The following is a 21,901-nucleotide window of genomic DNA, read 5'->3' as shown; positions in this document are numbered from 1 at the left end:
TATTGAGCTACAGTATATGTTAGTCTGTACACTTAAGTTGTGATAGTGTGGTATTTTGCCCTGGTCCTGGTGCATATTTTGTAGATTTAACACATTGTGGGTTTGATAATGATTATATGAGTAATAATAGTAATATGCAATTTGTCAGCACACCTTTTGATTTGACTTCTTTTTCTTTGACTTATCGTAGCACCAGTATGTTATATTTTAAACCTGGTTGTACTAACGTTTAGGTGGTTTTCTGGTACTATTTTGGACATACTTGTCCTTCTTGTACTTTGTTATGTATGTTACTATTTATCCTATCCTATCCTTCCTACTAATATTATAAAGTGAAAGTTTGTGGATTTGGATGTTTGTGGGTTTGGATGTTTGTTCCTCAATCACGCAAAACCGGCTGAATGGACTTGCATGAAATTTGCCACATACATAGATAGGAACCCCGATTAAAACATAGGCTACTTTTTATCCCGGTAAATGATGTCACTACATGACTGCAGTGAAGGAATTTAGGTTCACACAACACTAAAGGACCTGTGATGACATCATCACAGGTCCTTGAGCCATTCTAGGATAGGATCATACTAGGCAGTGGGCAGAGCTACATGCTATTTTGTGGGCGGAGCTATATAGGATGAAGCTGGTCAGTGTGAAAGCTGATGAAAATGGAGTCTCATGGAAGATCAGGAGACTACAGAACATGCAGGCTGTGTGTGGGCAAGAGGAGTATATCGGGTGTAGAATTTCAGTGAGTACAACAAGGAATGTGTTGTTCTGCCTCTGATGGGGGAGGGGGGAGAACTGTGGCACATTTCAGCAACATCCGTTCAGCCCTTTGTAACACAGAAGCTGCTCAGTCACATAACAAAACCCCTGTAATCACAATTGCCAGATGTAGCAGAGCTTACGCATCGCTGTAGCACACCTCTGTAGGTTCTCCACATGCAAACATGTACATACAGCTGGGTATCCTAAGCATATGCAGCGATGTTGCAGAGCTGAGACGTGGGAGCAGGCTGATAGAAATGCCTGCCACATCCGTTCAGCTGTTTCCAACACAGAAGATGCTCAGACACTGACATAAGAACACCCCTCTAATCCAAATGGCCAGATGTAGCAGAGCTTAGGCAGCGCTGTAGCACAGCTCAGTACGCTCTCCATATGCAGAGATGTACATACAACTGAGTATGCTGCGCATATGCTGCGATGTAGCAGAGCAGAGGCGCGGGAGCAGGCAGATCATCCACAACAGCAATTGGCTAAATATAAGTGGCTCAGCGCCAAAACTAACCCGCAAACGAGGTCGCGGGCAGATGCTAGTATATTTAAAAAAAAAAAAAAAAATCAAACGGATTTTTGTTTGGATGTACAGAATAGTAAACAGAAATACAGAGTGATCAGTAACAACCAGGGCTTACAGACATTATTGTGCACCATTATCCAGCCTCAGTACCAGTGTAGTGGAGGTTGCTAAGAATAGCACCTCAATACCTGTAACATGTTTTGCTGTTTGTTACCTGTTTTTCTCCAAGTAAAACCCTGGGCTATTGGTAATCTCGCCACTGCTTCCTTAGTCTTCATCTTGTACTTGAATTATAGGCTATATCAAGGCAATCCAGAAAAGTCAGAGGTCACCCTACTCAAATACAACATTCACTATATGTATTTTATGGGTCACATATCTAAATAAATCACAAAGTCTTCAACATTGAGAGCCTGGATTATATGTCAGTGCTTCATCCAGCAGTTTACATCAATGACACTGCAACCCCCATCAGGCTCAGTGAGGTTTACCACAAGAACATACCCCAGGGAATATTTTATCCACCATATTCCACATTGCAGACCCCTTTTCACTGAAGAGGGTCCGGAAGAAAACACAGCCCTGTAACAACTACTGCTCCCAACGTCATGGCCTTCCTCTACTGGGTTGTTGACGGAGCTATGATGAATGACAGCAAGCGGAGATCTAGAAAACCGTGCCGAATGATGGAAAATTCTATAACGTTTCATTATAAAAATGATATTTATTTGCTGGAACTGGACAACCCCTTTAATATGTGAGCACGAACTCGCACCTGCCCCTTACTCACCAACATTTCTTTCAGACCCCTAACCCTATTAGTCTACCATTACATGACACGCATGTTTAGTACTCACAATGTTACACTAGACTGCCCTCTTGTGGCCAAAGAGTTTTTACTAGTTTAATAAAATCTATACTGTATAGCAAGTACCAAGTTTTTAATATCCCAAAGACAAAATTTCTTCCTCCTTATGCAGGCACATGATCTAATGTACAACCCGAGTGTGTTCCGTTCTTTTCCATTATTTATAAAGTAGGTCCTATAAAATATTGAAACGGAACCGAGCATCGATAGACGGCGGTGTGCATGAAGCCTAACTGTGGGGAGAAAATAATGTAGAAATGGCTTCAGATTTATCTGTAGATTCTTATTTGTATGGAAATTGCTTCAAAACATCACCTTGTCAATGTTGCGTGCCTTAAAGGGATTCTACCATTAAAGCAATTATTTTTCTAATTACCAAGAAAGGCTATTCGTCTCCTACCTTTAGATGTGGTCTCCGTCGGGCCGTTCCTTAGAAATACCGGTACTTACCGGTATGCTAATGAGGTCTCGGCAGCAATGGGGGCGTCCTTCTTCTTCATCTGCCTCCTCCCCTTGTCTGTCGTCTTCTTTCTTCGTCATGTCTGACGCCTGCGCAGTCGGCGGCCATATTTCCAAGGCTGCAATTGTGCGCATGCGCAGTACGCTCCTCACGTCTTTACTGAACAGAGTGTACTGCGCATGCTCAGTAAGGTCCGTACAGCCCTCCGACGCGCAAGTGAACTCATCCAAGCGTCGGAGGGCTGTACGGACCTTACTGAGCATGCGCAGTACACTCTGTTCGGCAAAGATGTGAGGAGCATACTGCGCATGTGCACAATTGCAGCCTTGGAAATATGGCCGCCAACTGCGCAGGCGTCAGACATGACGAAGAAAGAAGACGACAGACAAGGGGAGGAGGCAGATGAAGATGGACGCCCCCATTGCTGCCGAGACCTCATTAGCATACCGGTAAGTACAGGTATTTCTAAGGAACGGCGCGAAGGAGACCACATCTAAAGGTAGGAGACAAATAGCCTTTCTTAAGGCTATTCCGACGTGGTAATTAGAAAAAAAGTTGCTTTAATAGTAGAATCCCTTTAAAGGGATTCTATCATTAAAAAATAAAGTTTTCAAACTACAACCACATACCAGGGCCTTCCATCTCTTACCTTTATTTTGCAGGTCCCAGCCGCCATTTTTGAATTCTTCTTCTTTTCTTCATTATGGTAGATGTGGTCAGAAAGCACAGAGGGGCATTCACCTTGTGTTCAGAGCACAGCGTTGTCATCCATTCCGGCGCCATCTCTGTCTTCTGCATCTCCTCTTCTTCTTACACGAGACCACTGCAAAATGTCCAACGAAACAGTCGACTGTGCACATTCAGTCGCCATTTTGCTGTGGTCTCTTACACGTGAAACACGGTCCGTATGTCATCCTGGGACTCCTTGCTGTATAGTTCTCTATCACACTAGGAGTCCCGGCCTTCCAGGAATATGGTGTCCCTTACAGTAATTGACAATTTGTTAGCTAAATCAGTACACATGTCAATATGCAGCAGGAAATGGGCCAGAGCCCTGCCCACCCTATAGACTCTAGTGGGTGTAAAGAGGACTGTAAGCCACTAGTAACATGCACCCCACAGCTGAACATTGAAGGTACCTTTATGGCTTTTGTCAGAAACTCGCAACACACCTTTTGGAGACACCCAGAGACACATACAATCCTAGTAGGTACCATGTCTCAGCCGGAGTCTTGCAGTGTTCCTAAGAACCGTGCCCTCATCTTATGTCATTGCCATCTGTGGGTTACTTGTCTTTCATCAAGTACACTGTAAGTTCTCATACCGCTACCATAAAGGGTACTCCAACCACCATCAGGCTGTAGTGACGTGCCCTGGACGCAGACTATTACCATCATCATCATCATCTTCCACATCACAGGTCCTCTCTGCACCACACCAGCCCCAGTGAATCTAGTCGAGATCCTTGCCATCGTAAGTACAGCTACTGCTACTCCCAAGTGCAGGAATTTCCATTGCAGTGTGAGCCTGAAAGGCCATTTTAATAATTGTAAGCCATGCTACAGAGACATTACAAGGGCTTTATTTAGTGTGAACAGGCAGCACAAGTGCACAATACAAGCCGAGGGAACGGCTTCCCATTTCTGCCAACTACATATACGTAGTGCTCAATGAGCTGCGGCTGCTGTTGTCTCTGTTGTTCTTGCCGATCACCAGGATGACTTACACTTGTTTTATGGGGTCTGATGTCTGGTGGCAGAAGAAAAATGATGCATCTATATTACTTACAAATATGGTGCACTTCTCAGCCTTTGCAATGCATCCAATTTCACAAGGTATACTGGGCTTTTCATATGTATTATGCTACAATTTGTTGCACAATTTTGATGTAGGGTTGGATTTATTTTATTGTTGCTATAAAACCAGGAATTTGTTAAAAAGTTCTCAAACTACAGTTTTCCTTACCAATATGATTATCGTCACCAGTTCCCTCTGGTGTAAGGGTGCATTCACACGGAGTAAAATGGAGTGTAATTTGGAGCGTTTACGGAGCGTTTACGTAAACGCTCCAAATTACACTCCATTTTATTCCGTGTGAATGCACCCTTATACAGCGGGATGCCGATGACAGAACTGCTCTCATACACTAGTTTCCTAATAAACTGAGCCAAAAATCCAATTGCATGGAAGTATTTTCCAACACACTGACAAACGATTGGCGGTTTGAGAATCGGATGAACATTTCCATCTGAACTAAAACCATTTCCTCCCTGCATACGATGAGCAGCGTTATATTTTTGGCTTGTAACCATTCTCGCAACAATAAAGTATAATTTTATTAATCTTTTCCAACCATTGCCACCTCTTGCAAATAAGTGAAGCAGAACAATAAGACACAATCCCATCCACTTTGCAGGTTCTGTAAAATGCAACATTTTTCTGCCAAAACACTGCATTTTTGCAACATGGGGCCCCAGTCTCAGGGTTTGTAACAGAGGTAAGTAACCTTTGGCACTCCAGCTGTTGTAAAACTACAACTCCCAGCATGCATACTTGTTCTGCTGTTCTTGGAACTCCTATAGAAGTGAATGGAGCATGTTGGGAGTTGTAGTTTCGCCAGAGCTGGCGTGCCGAAGTTTGCTGACCCCTGGTTTATAACATAGCCACAGGATAGGGCTTATAAATTCAGGTGCAGGATTTGTCGCAAAACAAGGGGCTGGGAATACCCTGCCTGCAGCTGCTGTGAGTGGAGTTGGCTCTTTCCATCCATTTCTATGGGCGCCCTGGGCTGTTTTTGGAGCGAAACACACGTGTGGCCACCTCTCCATACACAGCAGCTATGAGATGGGGTTGCTATATGAGGGTCCCAGAGGTGAGACTTGCATTATGACGTATCCAGAGAATATGGCACTACTTACCCCTTCAACAATGAGAAGTAATGAATGAATGTAAAAAACAGTATTGACCATGATTGCCAAACGGTATTTATTAAGTCTCCATTTTTCGTCTACCAAAAAGTCGTCTGTAAACTGAATGGACAGAAACAATAAGTTCTTGAAACAATATCAAAAGGATAGAAGTTCATTCAGACTATGCAAACATAAAAAAAAACACATTACAAAAAAAAAAAATACAGATTTGCAGCTACAACATAGATTGTATTTTACGTTGCAATGCAGATATCCTGTCACGGCCACACACGAGAAGTATGCACAATCGTTTCCAGGCAAAAAATAAAATCTAGATTTTTCTGCGTAATAACCACAGTCTGAACATAATATCTGACGTCTGTACATATAAACATATCCTTAATCTATGACTTTACATGACTTTATTATTACTGCATTAGAATTGCAAGGGTTTCATATATATCTATCAGAAGGTGTGACGTAATATCAATGACAGCAGCCATTTACAGCACAAGCTCCGCAATACGCACAGGTAGCCATCTTGTCTTCCCCACAAGAACTGGAGTCCTATATAGCTGACCAGTTATCAGCACTGCCAGAAAGTAAAGCAGTATAGACCTGTATACTGTCCACGAGGGCCGAAGGGCTACACACGCATGTTACCTGCCAGAGATGGAAAAGTCTAGGGACATTATTATACCTATCAGGACTACGTCAACAGAAAACCATCAATGGCGCCTTTAAAAAGCCATTGCACAGCTTGATAGCAGCTGGCGCACTACCACCCCATATGGTATCATGGTCTCTCACCCAGATGAACAAAGCGTATCAGCCTCCACCAACAAGCAAGTCCTCTACTACTTATGGACTATGCCTGACGAAGGGTTGGTTTAACCCGAAAGGGTGCATGCACACTGAGTAACGCCGGGCGTGTATGAGAGCCGTACACGCCGGCATTACAGCAGACTGCCGAACACTTCCCATTCACTTCAATGGGAGCGCTCGTAACAGCGGCGTTTACGAGCGCTCCCATTGAAGTGAATGGGAAGTGTTCGGCAGCCCTGCTGTAACGACGGCGTGTACGGCTCTCATACACGCCCGGCGTTACTCAGTGTGCATGCACCCAAACATTGTATGGTCTGTGACTCTAATAAAAACTTTAAAGGAATCCTATCATTGGATACCCTTTTTTCCCCTCGATAACATGTAGGAATAGCCTTAAGAAAGGCTATTCTTCTCCTACCTTTAGATGTCTTTTCCACGCCACCATTCACTTGAAAATCCATTTTTCGTCAGTATGCAAATGAGTTCTCTTGCAGCACTGGGGGCGGTCCTCAGCGCTCAAACAGCACTGGAGGCGTCCCCAATGCTGCAAGAGAACTCTCCAGCGACGCCTCAATCTTCTTCTGAAACGACTTCTCCCTGTGTCTTCTTCTAGGTCTCGGGCTGAGCCACTGTGTAAGCGGACATTTTCTTGTGGCTGCTGGCATGCCTAGTCGGCTCTGTCCGTGGCCTAGAAGATTGAAACCCAGGACGGAAGCAGACACAGGGAGAGGCTGTTCCACAAAATAGAGGCGTCGCTGGAGAGTTCTCTTGCAGCATTGGGGATGCCCCCAGTGCTGTTTGAGCGCTGAGGACCGCCCCAGTGCTGTTTGAGCGCTTTGGACCGCCCCCAGTGCTGTTTGAGCGCTGAGGACCGCCCCCAGTGCTGAAAGAGAACTTATTTGCATACCGATGAAAACCAGGATTTCTACCAAACGACAGCGCAGAGAAGACATCTAAAGGTAGGAGAAGAATAGCCTTTCTTAAGGCTATTCCTACGTGTTGGGGAGAAAAAATTTCATTTTAATGACAGAATCCCTTTAACGTCTGTCATCATGATCTCTGTCCCAGCAAAAGTCATGACAGCGTGCACAACCCCTTAGAATTGAAGAATATCCTCTGTCAGGCCTGGAGTAAAATCTACGCCAGCTTGTATCAGATTTGTGGCATAAATGATAATGAAGTGGGCGGGGTACACAGCCCCACCCCTTGCACACCCTCACCATGCTGTTTTTTTTTTTGAAAAGCAAAAACGTCACACCTGCGCCCAGTCTCCGTTCCCCATTTCGCTTTAAAAACCCCATTATAGTCTATGGGGTTCACGGGTTTCATAAAATATCCGCTTACTTAAGCGGATTAGGTTTCCGTTTGGGGGTAAAGAAACCTGAACACAGGTGTGAACCTAGTGCTATGACTTTTAGGCCAAAACACATTGGGATACAAGGCATAATAAATGTGGCAAAATGAGCGAGATAAAACAGTCACAGCAAATTTTAACTTGACTTTTCTCAACTTTGCTTTTGCTGCACAATCTCACACGTCATATGAGATATGCATGCACCAGATCCAACGTAAAGAAACCGTATACAAAATGTGAGGCCCTATAGGTGCTGGACAGTGCTGATAACGCCATTAATATACAGTTGTGAAAATATACTTTTTTTTTTTTTTTATAATCCACTTCCATTTGTTTCCACATAAAGGCACAGTAGTTAATGCTGCGATACCTGTAGTTTTCACTGTAAAATAAAAGTGGAAAAAATAAAACACTTACACACTTTATGTCACCGGTCGTATGTTCTATATATGTGCGAGATGGATGAATAACGGCTCCTACCAAGGGACAGTCCACAATTACCGAGTCTCACTATTGCACGCGAGAAAAATGGCTTATTTTAGGAACACAGTCTAGTAGAAAGTAAACCCACCGACACGCTAGGCCATTAGAAGCAAAGCCAAGATCTGACAGCCGACCGCTGCGGCGTGAAAAAGTGCTGAATGCTCGTGATAATAGCAAATCCCAAATATTCTCCGGTACCAGAATATACACAGTAATGATACAGTAACAGCGCCACGGGCCTATCGGTCACCAGCGGGTTATACAAAGATGGAGTGTAGAGATATTGGTATATACAGATATACAGGTACAAGCAGATTGGTTAACAGCTTCCATCTCAACACTGCGTGAGGAGACAATTACAGTGTTCTTCGTAAGTCTGAAATACACGCGTGGCATTAGCAGAGTGTACTAATATCGGACAGGTTAGGAAAAACTGGGCGCGATGGCGATCCTAATGGAGATGCTGAAGTCATGAAGAGAGAACGAGGGAGTATAATTTCAACATGCACGTTCATTCAGTTAGGTTATACTTTATTGGGGTTAGTCGACCCCATTCGTTACCTTACCGTCTACTAATAATGAGAACTAACAGGAGTTCCCCAAATGTAGCAGGGCCTCGCAGATTTACATAACTTTTATTCAGTATACTGACGCTAGGTTCACACTAGCATGCAGGTTTCTGTTCTTTGGGGACCCCCCAAAAAATGGAAACCCTATCCGCTTAGAAAGTGGTTACCTGTAGAAACCCACAGACCCCATAGACTATAATGGGGTCCACCGGGTTTCCACCTGAAATTGTCATATTGTAAGTGGAACGGGGGGACGGAATCCATGAGCAAACCAATGATGCCAGAAGAAAAAGTAAGTGAACCTCTATGTTAATTACATTTACGAGAGCTAATTAGGCTATGCCCACGAAAGTTGCAATAAAAAAATCTAAATTTGGATTTATCGAGACCAGAGCTGCAGAAGAAGGAACTTCCAGGTCATGATGCAACCAGGGTTACTTTTAATACATCCATATTACACTGCAAAATGTATCTGCGATGTGTGTACTGACCAAAAAGGAGGAGATTGGACGTTCGGGTTCCGTTAAATAAAAGCACGCAAAGCCTGGTTACTGACTGATCTCTTCTTCTCAAGATTGGTTAGTGCGAGCTATGACTTGATGGTAAACAACTTCCAGTAGATGAAGACATACTTATATACCTGAAAAAAGCTAAAAAAGCATTGGTAAGGGAACTTGGTGTTATCAATACAAATTGCCTAGAATTGGAGAAAATTCAGGACTGCTGCTACTTTCTCTAGGACCGGGAATCCTACTGAGATTACTTTAAGGGTAAGTTCACACTGGGTTTTTTGGACCGGAACCTGAGACAGAGGCCGCCTCTGATTCCGGTCCAAAATACGGTAGCTGTGACTGGATGCCAGTGCACTGCCCCCGCATCCAGCCGCGCACTCTGCTCCAGATTAGGCCCAAATAAATGTGCCTAGTCAGGAGGGAGTGTCTTCAGGCCGAATTGCGAGGCGAACCTACCTGAAAGAATGAGCATGTCACTTCTCTTTCCGGGAGCCAGAACAGACTCCTGGAAAAAAGAACTGACCGACTCCCATTGATTTCAATGGGAGCCGTCTTTTCGGTGAGGATTTTGAGGCGGATACGTGTGAACTTGCCCTTATAGTTGCCTCCTCCACACTGCAGAGATTTTTCATCTACTGGAAACATATGGTGGAGGTGACTGCTAAAGAGGGACCTGCAAGTTATTACTTTATTCTCCTTACACTGTGGATGTCCATCTAGTTTGGATTTGGTATTCAAATTACCATTATAATCGTCTTCATCCTCATCTGTCTTAAGCCCCCTCAATACGTGTCCGAGCCCACTGACCCTAATGCAAACAACACGACAGACGCTTTCTTCCGTCAGGTTTGTTTAACTTTTGTAACCAAAGAAAGACTCATGCACGCACGACTTTCTCTTCTGTTATAAAAGCAAAAAAAACCATGATGGAAGATGGCTTCTGTGACCGACACCCGATACAGAGGGCTCTGCTTGCCTCAGCCATTTAATGTCTATTGCTCTCATCCTATAACAGATGAGAACACCAGACATAAATAACACTAGTGTGAACTTGGCCTATAATTGTGGCCTATGTAATAATTTGGGCCACACTTATTAGTAAGCATGCATAAATTCAAGTAATTCCACAGAATTTGAAACGCTTTTAAAAATAGGGCTGGTCTTTCAACGGATTGCAAAATTTTCCTGTTGCACAAGCTCATGCTCTTAAGATACAAGTTGTTTTCCATTGTATATGATGTTTTTTAGTACTTACGCTACTTCCTAGGAGCAAATGCAGGAACTAACAGGAAACTATTGCCGCGCCGAAGAGATACGCAGTAATGACACGTGACTAGCGCGCTGTACTCAAGTATTCAGGATAAAAGGGTCTCCCTGTGCCCAAAACTATAGTCAGACATATAATGCACACGATTAGACGTGCTAGGGTTAATCTGGTTAATTCATGATCTATCAACTACCACAGAACCTCAGTATGTGTTAGAGAAACCATGATGGTATCTCCATGTAGACCAGTTCGAAGCCATTACTGTATTCCTTCGTGGTAGTTGATGAATTTACATTAACTCTGATATTAAAAAAAATGACCAGACAATATAATAAATTATTGTCCACCAAAGCCACACTGTTGTCTCCTGTGATTTAGATAAGGAAAACCTCATAGTGGTTACAGGAGCTACAACAGAGGGCGGGAGGTCTATGTTCTGAGATGGGCTCAGATAACATAGCAGGTTTGAGACTTATGAAGAACACTGCAAGTTTCACCCTCGTCACATCAATACGTCGACGTCGGTTTCGTGCTCCTCCTCGTTCACTTTTAAAGACAATACTTCTTCGTTAAGAAATAAGCCGCTAAGTCTTTCTTTCCGCGCCTGCCTCTGTTCCTTCAGCTGCCTCTTCCGCAGGGCTTTCTGCTGCAGTTTCCTCTGTTTTGACCGTTTCTACATAAAAAAAGATCTGTTATGTTCATGCAAAAGAAAGCCGTATCACACGAGTGTAAGTTACATCATCTATCAAACATTCAGTAAAGAGAGTCTACCCAACGTGATCAGTATCCGCACATTGACAGTTAGAAAGCGCATTTCATGCCTAGAGGTTACATTTAGAGATGAGCGAACACTATTCGAAACAACCGTTTTGAATAGCACGCTCCCATAGAAATGAATGGAAGCGGCCGGCACGCTGACTTTGCCGGCGGCTGGACGCTTAACCCCCGCGTGCTGGCTACGTCCATTCATTTCTATGGGAGCGTGCTATTCGAAACGGCCACAATATTTACGATCCAGTCTCCTTTTCTTCATACTGGAAGCACTTCTTAATTCTTTTACATACTAAATTATTGGGGATTCATCTCCTAAACATTAACAGTGATATCTAGAACTTTTACTGCAGACCTTTTACGACAAATTGCTTACTTTATGTGTATAAACGCAGACATATTTACCTTTGAATCTCTAATCCTTTCTGCCGCGCTTGCAGATAGATTGCTGTCGCTGTGGGTTCGGCTCATGTTTGCACTGGAGTTGGAGGCAGAGTTCCCCCCACTGGAGCCGGTGCTGCTCGCTGTGCTGACCATACTGGCGCTGCTACTGCTTACGCTGGCTCCGCTCACACCACTTGTACTAGCCGTGCTATAACTGGTCCTTTTCCAGCTTTCTCGTGTGGGTCGCTGCCGTGGACTATGCTCCTTGATATAGCTTCTGACCTAAGGGTTACGTAAAGAATAAGGGACACATAAGTTATGGCAAAACAGGAAGAAAAAAAAACCTTGATGTAAATTTTAAATTCGATTCCGCCTTCTATCTAGCCATCAAATGTTCTGAGCGGTGATGAAAATATATGTACATGTAGTCAGAATAGGAATATGTACCTTCCTTGCTACCATCACAATTTGAGCAATTGAGGTCTGGCGTTTGTCAGTAATGGGACCCAGCTATAAAAAGCTCCTCACCCCTCTCCCTGTAGATTAGCAGTACCAATACGTGTCGTGTCCAATTCCAGGACTAACCTGTTTGAGTTTTTCATCGGTTAGACAATTCAGTTCAATGATAAACTCGCTGTCCGTAGGAGAAATCTGCGCTGTAGGATCGATGATTTTTATGATGTCAAGCTGTTCCCGAAGTCCCATCTCTGTGCTGACCTTTCGACTGAGGTACTCTATGTACTCCACCTAGAGAACAAAAACACAGAAAATGATTTTTTTTTAAAAGATATGCCATGTTTTACAGCCATTCGAGCTGCAATGCTTCCGAGGTTTTTCCCTGCACATCTACCTATGCAAGGAAAACCCGTGAACATTATACAGCGCCATACTTCATTCTTAGGATAAGTAGTGTTTCCAGAGGTCAGACACAAACATGAAATTATAGCATATCCTACCAATACATCTAGCAGGGGATTTTACTGCTAGGATCACCAATGGTCAATTATTGCAATGCAAGCCTCAGAGCATCTTGTTACTTCCCCCATAGCAAAGATGAAACATTGCACCAAAATTGCATCCCCGTAATACAAGCACTCCAGCGGTCGTCCAGAGCAAAAGCTTCTATTTATAAGCCCTTAAAGTCATGACAATCCACTTATATGGCACATGGAGAGCGAGAGGTGCAAAGTGGTCAACGGCACAATACAAATGTCATTACAGTTAAAGGGACTTTCAGGAAAATGTGTGTCCTTAGGGTAAGTTCATGCAAATCCGTTCAGCCGTTTTTGTGTGACTGAGGAACAAACAAACAAACATCCAAACACACAAACTTTCACATTTATAATATTAGTAGGATAGTAGGATTACAAATTTATTAACCCGTAAACCACAATTCTGACACCAAAAAAAGCTAAAAAATAAACAGATTTTAAATATTTAAAGGGGTTTTCCATAAATGACATTTATCCCCAGTCCTGTAGGGAATAAATGTCTGATCAATGGGTGTCCGACTACTAAGTCCTGCAGTGATCCCAAAAATGGGAAGCTTAAAATTGCCCTGTGTGAATGAGACAGTGGTGTGTGTGGGTGTGACAGCTGGAGATCAGTCCAACACATGGCCGGCTATAGAACCTGTCCATTCAATGATAAACAGTCCGTACGTTTCATGACATTACCTGCTCATCATTTGTCATCGCACTCCAAGGGAGCTCGTCCAGATTCCTGTGTTTATTCTTCTTCTTGGAGGGAAGGCAAGGAGAGCTGGGGATGCTGGGAATGATATCCGACAACACATCGCTGCCACTTGCAATATCACTTCCAGGTAACTAGAGAGGGAATAAAACACAGGCGTTAAAGGGTCTGTCAAGGAATTTTAGCAATTCTGAAAGAGGCCAGGGATGGTCAAACATTAAAAAAAAAAAAATAAATAAACCAGCACACTCCCGTATTCCCAGCCCTCCAGTGTCCACTGCCATGTGCCATGAAGCTGCCGCATCTAACCATTGAGGCCAATCGGTGGTCTCATCTACCACAGAAAGAGAACTGGTGACATCACTTACATACGTCCTTTCATGAGACCGCTGAGGATAGATTGATTTCAGTGACCACATGTGGAGCAGGACTTCTGGCAGAGGCATGATGGCACGTGCCAGACTAAACAGAGACAGCAGGCACAGGAGGACCAGTGACATGTGAGTATTATTTTTCTATTGTTATCTTTCACCTTCCCCAGCGGGATTGGTGAAACTCCCAGACCCCAATAAGTGCACAGTAAATTTCATATATAAATGTAAAAGCCTGAGAAATGCACAAAATATTTTTAAAGGAGTTTTCCCATGAAAGACATTTATGGCATAAATATCTGATAGATGCAGATCCCATCACTGAACGACCCCAACATCAGTGTCACTCCATTATCGTACAGCGTAACCTTAGCCAAAAGTCTTCCCAACAAGGTCACGGATGGATAACTGGCAGGGAATAGAGGGTGGGAGGGCTCATTTTAAAGATGGGTGAAGATTTCAGTGGTAGGACCAACATGTATCAGACATATACAGAATATCTATACCATAAATGTGTTTAAAGGGATCCTATCATTAAAAAGCTATTTTTTGTGACTAACATGTAGGAATGGCCTTAAGAAAGGCTATTCTTCTCCTACCTTCAGATGTCTTCTCTGCGCCGGGGTGTCCCCAATGCTTCGAGAGAACTCTCCAGCACCGACTCCATATTCTTTAGGAAGGTGCTCTTCACGTGTCTTCTTCCAGCCCTGGGGGTCAAACTTCTAGGCCTCGGGCAGAGCCGACTGTGCATGCCCGTGGCCACAAGAAAAATAGCCGCTTACACAGTAAGCGGTGCGGAGAAGACATCTAAAGGTAGGAGAAGAATAGCCTTTCTTAAGGCTATTCCTACGTGTTAGTCACAAAAAATTGCATTTTAATGAAAGGATCCCTTTAAGGAGGCATCCCCAATGCTGCAAGAGAACTCTCCAGCGACGCCTCTATCTTCTGGAACGGCCTCTCCCTGTGTCTTCTTCCATCCTGGGTTTCAATCTTCTAGGCCGCGGACAGAGCCGACTAGGCATGCCAGCGGCCACAAGAAAATGGCCATTTACACAGTGGCTCGGCCCGAGGCCTAGAAGACTGAAGCCCAGGATGGAAGAAGACACAGGGAGAAGTTGTTTCAGAAGAAGAACGAGGCGTCGCTGGAGAGTTCTCTTGCAGCATTGGGGACGCCCCATTGCTGTTTGAGTGCTGAGGACCGCCCCCAGTGCTGCAAGAGAACTCATTTGCATACTGATGAAAAATGGGATTTCAAGCGAATGGCGGCGCAGAAAAGACATCTAAAGGTAGGAGAAGAATAGCCTTTCTTAAGGCTATTCCTACGTGATAGTCACAAAAAATGGCTTTTTAATGATAGGATCCCATTAAGGGGAGTACCCCTTTAAGGAAAGTCACCAAATTTAGACCAAAGGGGAGTCCAAATGAGCTGACATCATGGCACTTTGGTTCCCAGTATTGTGTACATGAAGAGAGCTACCGTACCCACTTGCCATTGTAACCGCATTAGCACATTACCTGCCACTCAAACTCGCTGTCAGACCAATCCCAGTAGGTGCTGATGGATGAGGAGACATCGCTGCACACACTTCCCTCTGGAAACAGGTCAAAGGAGGTGAAGTCCTGGTCATCTAGGAGGGAATAGCAGTCATCCTGGTCTCCGACAGAGACAGACGAGAACAATTCCTCACTGCACTCCGAGCTCGCCACGCTTGTCCCGCAGGATGTCAGATTCCACCTAAGAATAGATCAAGACAAAGTTACTGAGTTACACAGATTTATTATTATGTATTTACCTTTGGTGGACTTTTTAACATTATATTCTATTGGGGCTTTTATAGGACAAATACAACCTCCTAGCGGTTATTACAGAGCTGATCTGGGTCCTCCAGGGCACCTCAGGCCGTTCCTTGGCCCCTGGCGGATGACATGAATGCCCGGCCAGAGGGAAAAAAGAAGTCCATCATGCCACTCTAAGGAGAAAAAACTTTTTTTCCCCATATATTAAAGCAGTGACATAAGCATCAAGGCTATTTTGCTGCAATATATCCCGCAGATTCGCAGTCCTCATGGTGAAGTAACCTTGTTTTCTATGGAGATCAAACCTATTTTCTCTCCAGGCAGAGGGAGCGTCTCCTGGTGCGGTTGCTGTCCTGACATGCCAGGTGATTCATCTGGATGAGGCTTCCCTTTGAGGTCTATGTCTTGTGACCTGAGGTCTGGATAATAATAAAGCAAAAGCAGCCACTAACAAGACCCTTGTGCGGAAGGAACAACATAAACATAAGACTGATCACACACAAAGTATAAGAAAGTAAGCTATTTGTATTGGTATCCGCTTATGGATACACATAAGTAAACACATAAGGATACAATGACAGACAATAACAAATAAGGGGGTTAGAAATAAATAGAGGCAATATACCAGTACTACCAGGGCAGCGATGGAGGAAAGATGGCGGCTAATGATGGTATAGCAATGGCATAATGAAGTCCACTGTGTGGGCGATACGTGCGTGGGGCGGTTCCTTGTGGCGGTGTGGGTATGTCATGGCTTGATTTATGTATTACATAGTTTATGGCTAGCCTTTCTTGTATACTCCTGATCGGTTTCTTCACATGTCTCCTTAGTTTTGACTTATTATGGTTTTGTATTTGCAGACTTTTACCACTGGTGCCTTCCATTATAAATATATAAATATGGGATATGTAGGTTTCCTTCTTTATACTTGTATTATGGTTATGCCGTTGTTATACCATCATTAGCCACCATCCCCCATCGCTGCTATGGTAGTGCTGGTACATTGACTAGTTATGGCTTCCCCCTTATTTCTTATTTATTGTCTGTCCTTGTATCCTTATGTGTTTTTAAGAGGATACTAATAGAAATTGTTCACTTTATTATACTGTTTGTGTGATCAGTCTATTCTTATGCTGGGGTCTGGATAGTAGCAGCTGATGCAGGCTATCACAGCGCTGCGCTAACTTGAGGATTTTGGTGACAACTTAGTTGTGAAGTTCTTAAAGGGGTTCTCCAGGAACTGGACAAATCACAGAGGAAGACAAAGACAGTGTACCAAAAAAAAAAAAAAAAAATTCATCCCTTCACCAGTGCTCCAATGTTCCCCACCACTGTCTGTTCGGGTGCACACCACGTCCTCCCCACTGGAAGTCCTGCACCACATGAGACCACTGGACCTAGTCAGTGGGTGGCCTCGGGGGGGGCTATCAAGGCGTCAATCACACGTGTCACTAAGACCACGGATAGACCTCAGCAGCCATGAGTGGCACAGGACTTCTTCAGCAGGGCACGACATGCACTAAATCGGACAGCAGCGGTGGATACCAAAGTGATGGGGGAAGGGGAGACTGTGATTTGTCTCATTCCTGGAGAACCCCTTAAACATGAACTAAAGAACTTAACTTCTTGTGGACCGCTTATTGACTAGGTCCTTGCAGAACTAGCATCAGCCAGACTCCCCAAAATGAAGGCAGGGACAGTTTATTACCATCCTTGTATACACAGCAGTCATGAGTGGATAAGATGGGAATAACCTTTTAAATGACCCCTCGGTGGCCTTAGTGGTCCCTGAAGAGGCACCAATGATATCACTTACTTACCAGCGAGCGATGAGGCTAGGTTCTCATCTACATACAATCAGCATTTGGGGATTCCGTCCCCATTCCGAATTTTCCAGTTGGAAACCCAGTGGACCCCATTATAGTCTACGGGGTCCACTTTGTAAGTGGATTGGGTTTCCGTTTTTTTGGGTCCCCATGTGGACACAAAGAACGGAAACCGCAACACAGGTGTTATCCTAGGGTAAGGCCACTGTTTGGTCTCAGTGGTCGCGTGAGTGGTATGAACCACAGCGTACAAAGAAAAGTGGTTCAGGGGTGGACAATGGAGTGCCAAGTGCAGGTGAGCAAGCCTTTTCTATTTTACACCTACCCTAACAGACACACGTGCTGCTCCAAATCCTGCACAACCCCTTTAAGACTAAGCCACATTACAGAAAAGATGCAGTTTTTGTTGCAGATTTAGCTGCATTTTTGGAGCCAAAACCAGGAGCGGATTTAGCAGAAAAGACAAGTAGAAGAACTTCTTATATATTTCACTCATGGCTTTGATTCAAAAGCTCCAAGACATTTGTTTAAATCATCATCAGCTCGCTATGTCTCTAAGTCCTGGCGTCCTCCCCAACCAGCTGTCTGAAGGGGCCGTGGTTCTTGGAGAAGCAATATGGCGTCTTCAGGACTATGGAGTCACATGGTCTCAAGGGAAAGGGACTGAGCTGCTATGCAATGTATAGAATCGGGCCTAGTATGCAAAGATGACCTGAGAGTCACAGTCACTGAACGGCAGGGGTACCAGAAATTGGGCCCCCACTAATAAGATACTAAGAACCTGTCTGGCAGATGGACGTCCTGTAATAAACAGCAGTGTCAATGACATAATGTACTTGAGAACACTCTATCACATGTAACATGTATGACCCCCATTACATAGTCACATACTAAAGATACCTAATGATGGGAAATAGATTTACCCTAAGACTGGGCTTACATCTGTGCCAGCGTCTGGAGACTCAGTGACCCTTAAAAATCTCCAGGCGATAAAGTTCAGGAAATGCAACTTTTTTGTCTGCAGGTTTCAGTTTAAAAGAACAGACATCTGATGGATTCCGATACAGTCAATGCGGTCTGGTGGCCTCTGTGCAAATGCTATTGTACACTAGGCTCACACTAATGATAGGCTCTCCATTGCTCAGGTCTGTGGGGGGCCTCAATAACATACAGCTGATACAATGGTTACTCACAGATACTATTGATTGACTGAAACCAGAAGAAAGAGTCGTCCTCTGTGCAGCAGTATCTGCCCATTAGTGGAAGTTTCGGTGGCAAAGTCTCCAACACTGATGTGAACTCAACCTTAGCAGTCCATGGGTCCGTTGTTCTAATCCTCCAATGGACCTGAACAACAGGCACGGATATGAACGTAGCGTAAATTCACATTAGTGTCGGCCATCTGTTGTTCTGCTCCATCGAAGGACCAGAACATTAGAGAAGCAGAATAACAGCGAGACACGGAGACTGATGGACCCCACTGACTAGATTCAGTTCTGATGGACCCCACTGACTAGATTCAGCTCTGATGGACCCCACTGACTAGATTCGGTTCTGAGGGACCCCACTGACTAGATTCGGTTTCGATGGACCCCACTGACTAGATTCGGTTCCGATGGACCCCACTGACTAGATTCGGTTCCGATGGACCCCACTGACTAGATTCGGCTCTGATGGACCCCACTGACTAGATTCGGCTCTGATGGACCCCACTGACTAGATTCGGCTCTGATGGACCCCACTGACTAGATTCGGCTCCGATGGACCCCACTGACTAGATTCGGCTCCGATGGACCCCACTGACTAGATTCGGCTCCGATGGACCCCACTGACTAGATTCGGCTCCGATGGACCCCACTGACTAGATTCGGTTCCGATGGACCCCACTGACTAGATTCGGCTCTGATGGACCCCACTGACTAGATCCGGGACTGATGGACCCCACTGACTAGATTCGGGATTGATGGACCCCACTGACTAGATTCAGTTCCGATGGACCCCACTGACTAGATTCAGCTCTGATGGACCCCACTGACTAGATTCAGTTCTGATGGACCCCACTGACTAGATTCGGGATTGATGGACCCCACTGACTAGATTCGGTTCTGATGGACCCCACTGACTAGATTCGGTTCTGATGGACCCCACTGACTAGATTCGGCTCTGATGGGTCCCACTGACTAGATTCGGGATTGATGGACCCCACTGACTAGATTCGGTTCTGATGGACCCCACTGACTAGATTCGGTTCTGTCAGTCTGTAGTTCTAATAAAGCCGAGTGCAGGACATTCAGGTGAACATTGTAATGACACAAATGTGCCCACAGTCTTGGAGGAGCAGTGAAGGCCTACAGGACGGATCCCCCCTCTGCAATCACTTCTATATCCTGGAGAAATCGTCAGTCCCTCCATACAATCCCCGCACTCACCTGTTGGAGTGGAATCGGTGCAGGGGGTCGGTGCGATGGCAGGAGGACAACTGGCAGCCGAAATCACTGACGTCCAGGCAGCCCTCCTCACTGATGCTGCCCCGCTGGGAGAGCAGGGGGAAGGGCTCGTCCGGGGCCAGGAACTTCTCGTACAGGCCTTCAGACATGATGCAGGCGGAGGAGCCCCGGCGGTCACCGCTCTCCCATAACACGGCGGCCGCTCCTGCTGCACTGCAGATACCGAGAGCACCGACCGGAGCGGAGCAGAGAGCACGGGCTGGCGCAGCTTTTCCCGGGATTAGGCCCTTCTTCCTCTCCAGCAGGATGTGTTCTCCGAAGTCTAGCGCCTCCTACAGGGAAGGAGAGTCACCACAGGACAATCCCTGTATGACGAGAGCAGCTTCAGGGCAATCACCGGGGAGCGTCATCCGAGCACAGCGCCCTCTACAGTAGCGGAGGATTATGGCAGGGAGTGATTGACACTGTACAGCAGGGAACAGCAACCTTCCTCCAGCTGGTGTGAAGAAACTACAACTCCCAGCATGCAATACTTACTCTGCTGTGCTTGGAACTCCCATGGAAATGAATGGAGCATTTTGGGAGTTGTAGTTTCTAAGCAGCTGGCGTGCCGAGGGTGGCTGACCCCTGATCTAGAGGAAAAAGGAGTCATTTCAACCTCCAGGGGGTGTTTTATTAATGTGTTTTTTTTTTTACATTTTATTATTATTATTATTTTTACTGTTGTTTTTAGACCCCAATGCTTTGCAGGGAAATCCATACAGTTCTATAGGGCTGTATCACATACAGATTTGGGGGCATTCAATAGCTGTGGGGTCTCTGCTGTTATATACAGCAGAAACACGATGCTAATGCCCACGATCAGTGCCCACAAAAGCTGACCAAGGTGCTATTTTGCTGGCAAAAACTAGGAACCACCATTTTGCCAGGGATCCGGGGCCACCGTCCCATTGCTATGACAGCCAAGAGCCTATTGAAGGCTCCCAGGCTTGTCTACTATGCTGATATTTTGCAATGCATTGGCATAGTAGTGCATTGCATTAGTGATAAGATCCCCTGGGGTTAAAGACTCAGGTATCTAATAAATGAAATATAAAAAACAAAAAGAACTAAAACTTTAATTCGCTCTTAGAATACATATAACAGTTACAAATTACTGTAAAACGCATACACACTAGGTATCCCTGCGCCCAAAAATGCCCGGTCTGCAAACTTAGAAAAATATTTTTCACATACAATGAACACCATGGAGGGGGGAGGATTCCAAAATGCAGAATGGAGAGGCTAGGTGCACCCTTGTAAAGGACTGTGCTGATCTGGTGCTGCAACAATGTAAATAGTTAATGTATATTGCTTTTTTTTATAAGAGTCACTGCTGTTTGTATAAGTGTGTTACATGTATTTGGGGTGTGTATGTGTATTGTGCATTTATCAGCTTCTTAGTCAGGCTATTGTCAAAATCAATTGACAATCTTAGCATAGAAAACGCTTTTCTGCCACCAGCTTATTATACATTTAGTCATTGGGGCGGGTCATACAGTCGTGTCAGAGGTTTAATCACACCTATTGTTCATAAGGGGGATTAAAGGTGAATGATGGATCTTTTTTATTTTTACCTTACCTCAGTTTATTATAATTTGGGGTGTAAAGAGCCCCCTGAGTATTATTAACAATTTCAATGTAGTCTCAAAAATTTTTGGTTCCATTTGAGCAAAACCCCGGCCTCAGGGCAATTTTACCGAACAGTGAACGTTGTAAAACTGAAACCCGTAAGAGATGGTGTCAATGCAGTTTATCTCTCAATGCTGTACTTATTGTCCCACTTCCCAGTAGTTTGTACAGGATATTAAATGGTATCATTATGACAATTTATGCTGCAAAAATTAATACCAATGTGAACAGAAAAATATAAAAGTTGTGGCTTTTGAAGTAAAAAAAAACTAAAATAAATTATTGAAATATGGAATGGCTGTGAGTGTAAGATTCATGGTGGTCAGAAGTCTTGGATGCCAGGTGGCTGAGGGTTTAAGGGTATGTTCACACGGTCGTGGTAACCTTTTCC

The 21,901-nt window shown here is 44.6% G+C and overlaps 1 protein-coding gene across 2 annotated transcripts; it reads right to left on the bottom strand.

Annotated features, from left to right (window-relative positions):
- Positions 1–6,595: 6,595 nt before the first annotated feature.
- Positions 6,596–20,147, bottom strand: FAM199X (family with sequence similarity 199, X-linked). Of its 2 annotated transcripts, XR_012711857.1 has the most exons (7): positions 19,822–20,147; positions 15,284–15,503; positions 13,382–13,531; positions 12,291–12,452; positions 11,727–11,987; positions 7,394–11,223; positions 7,336–7,351 (listed from the first exon to the last, which is right to left on the bottom strand). XR_012711857.1 is itself a non-coding variant. In XM_075260403.1 (6 exons), exons 1-6 carry the CDS (start codon positions 19,986–19,988, stop codon positions 11,053–11,055), a joined length of 1,131 nt encoding a protein of 376 aa, XP_075116504.1. In that variant the 5' UTR covers positions 19,989–20,147; the 3' UTR covers positions 6,596–11,052. The 2 variants fall into 2 exon arrangements, 1 of the variants encoding a protein (XP_075116504.1); XM_075260403.1 differs by having other exon boundaries at positions 6,596–11,223.
- Positions 20,148–21,901: the final 1,754 nt, after the last annotated feature.

The sequence above is a fragment of the Leptodactylus fuscus genome, chromosome 11 (assembly GCF_031893055.1).
Source record: "Leptodactylus fuscus isolate aLepFus1 chromosome 11, aLepFus1.hap2, whole genome shotgun sequence".
NCBI classification, from domain to species: domain Eukaryota; kingdom Metazoa; phylum Chordata; class Amphibia; order Anura; family Leptodactylidae; genus Leptodactylus; species Leptodactylus fuscus.
The sequence above is the reverse complement of the archived record's forward strand: the minus strand, read 5'-3'. Positions and strand labels throughout refer to the sequence as shown.

Excerpts from the sequence above, each read along its gene's own strand:
- FAM199X (XM_075260403.1), bottom strand. The coding sequence starts at position 19,988 with ATGTCTGAAGGCCTGTACGAGAAGTTCCTGGCCCCGGACGAGCCCTTC. Across the intron at positions 12,453-13,381 it reads CGATGACAAATGATGAGCAG|GTGGAGTACATAGAGTACCT; the intron begins GTAATGTCATGA and ends TTTGTTCTCTAG. Across the intron at positions 11,224-11,726 it reads AAAGGATTAGAGATTCAAAG|AAACGGTCAAAACAGAGGAA; the intron begins GTAAATATGTCT and ends TTTTTTATGTAG.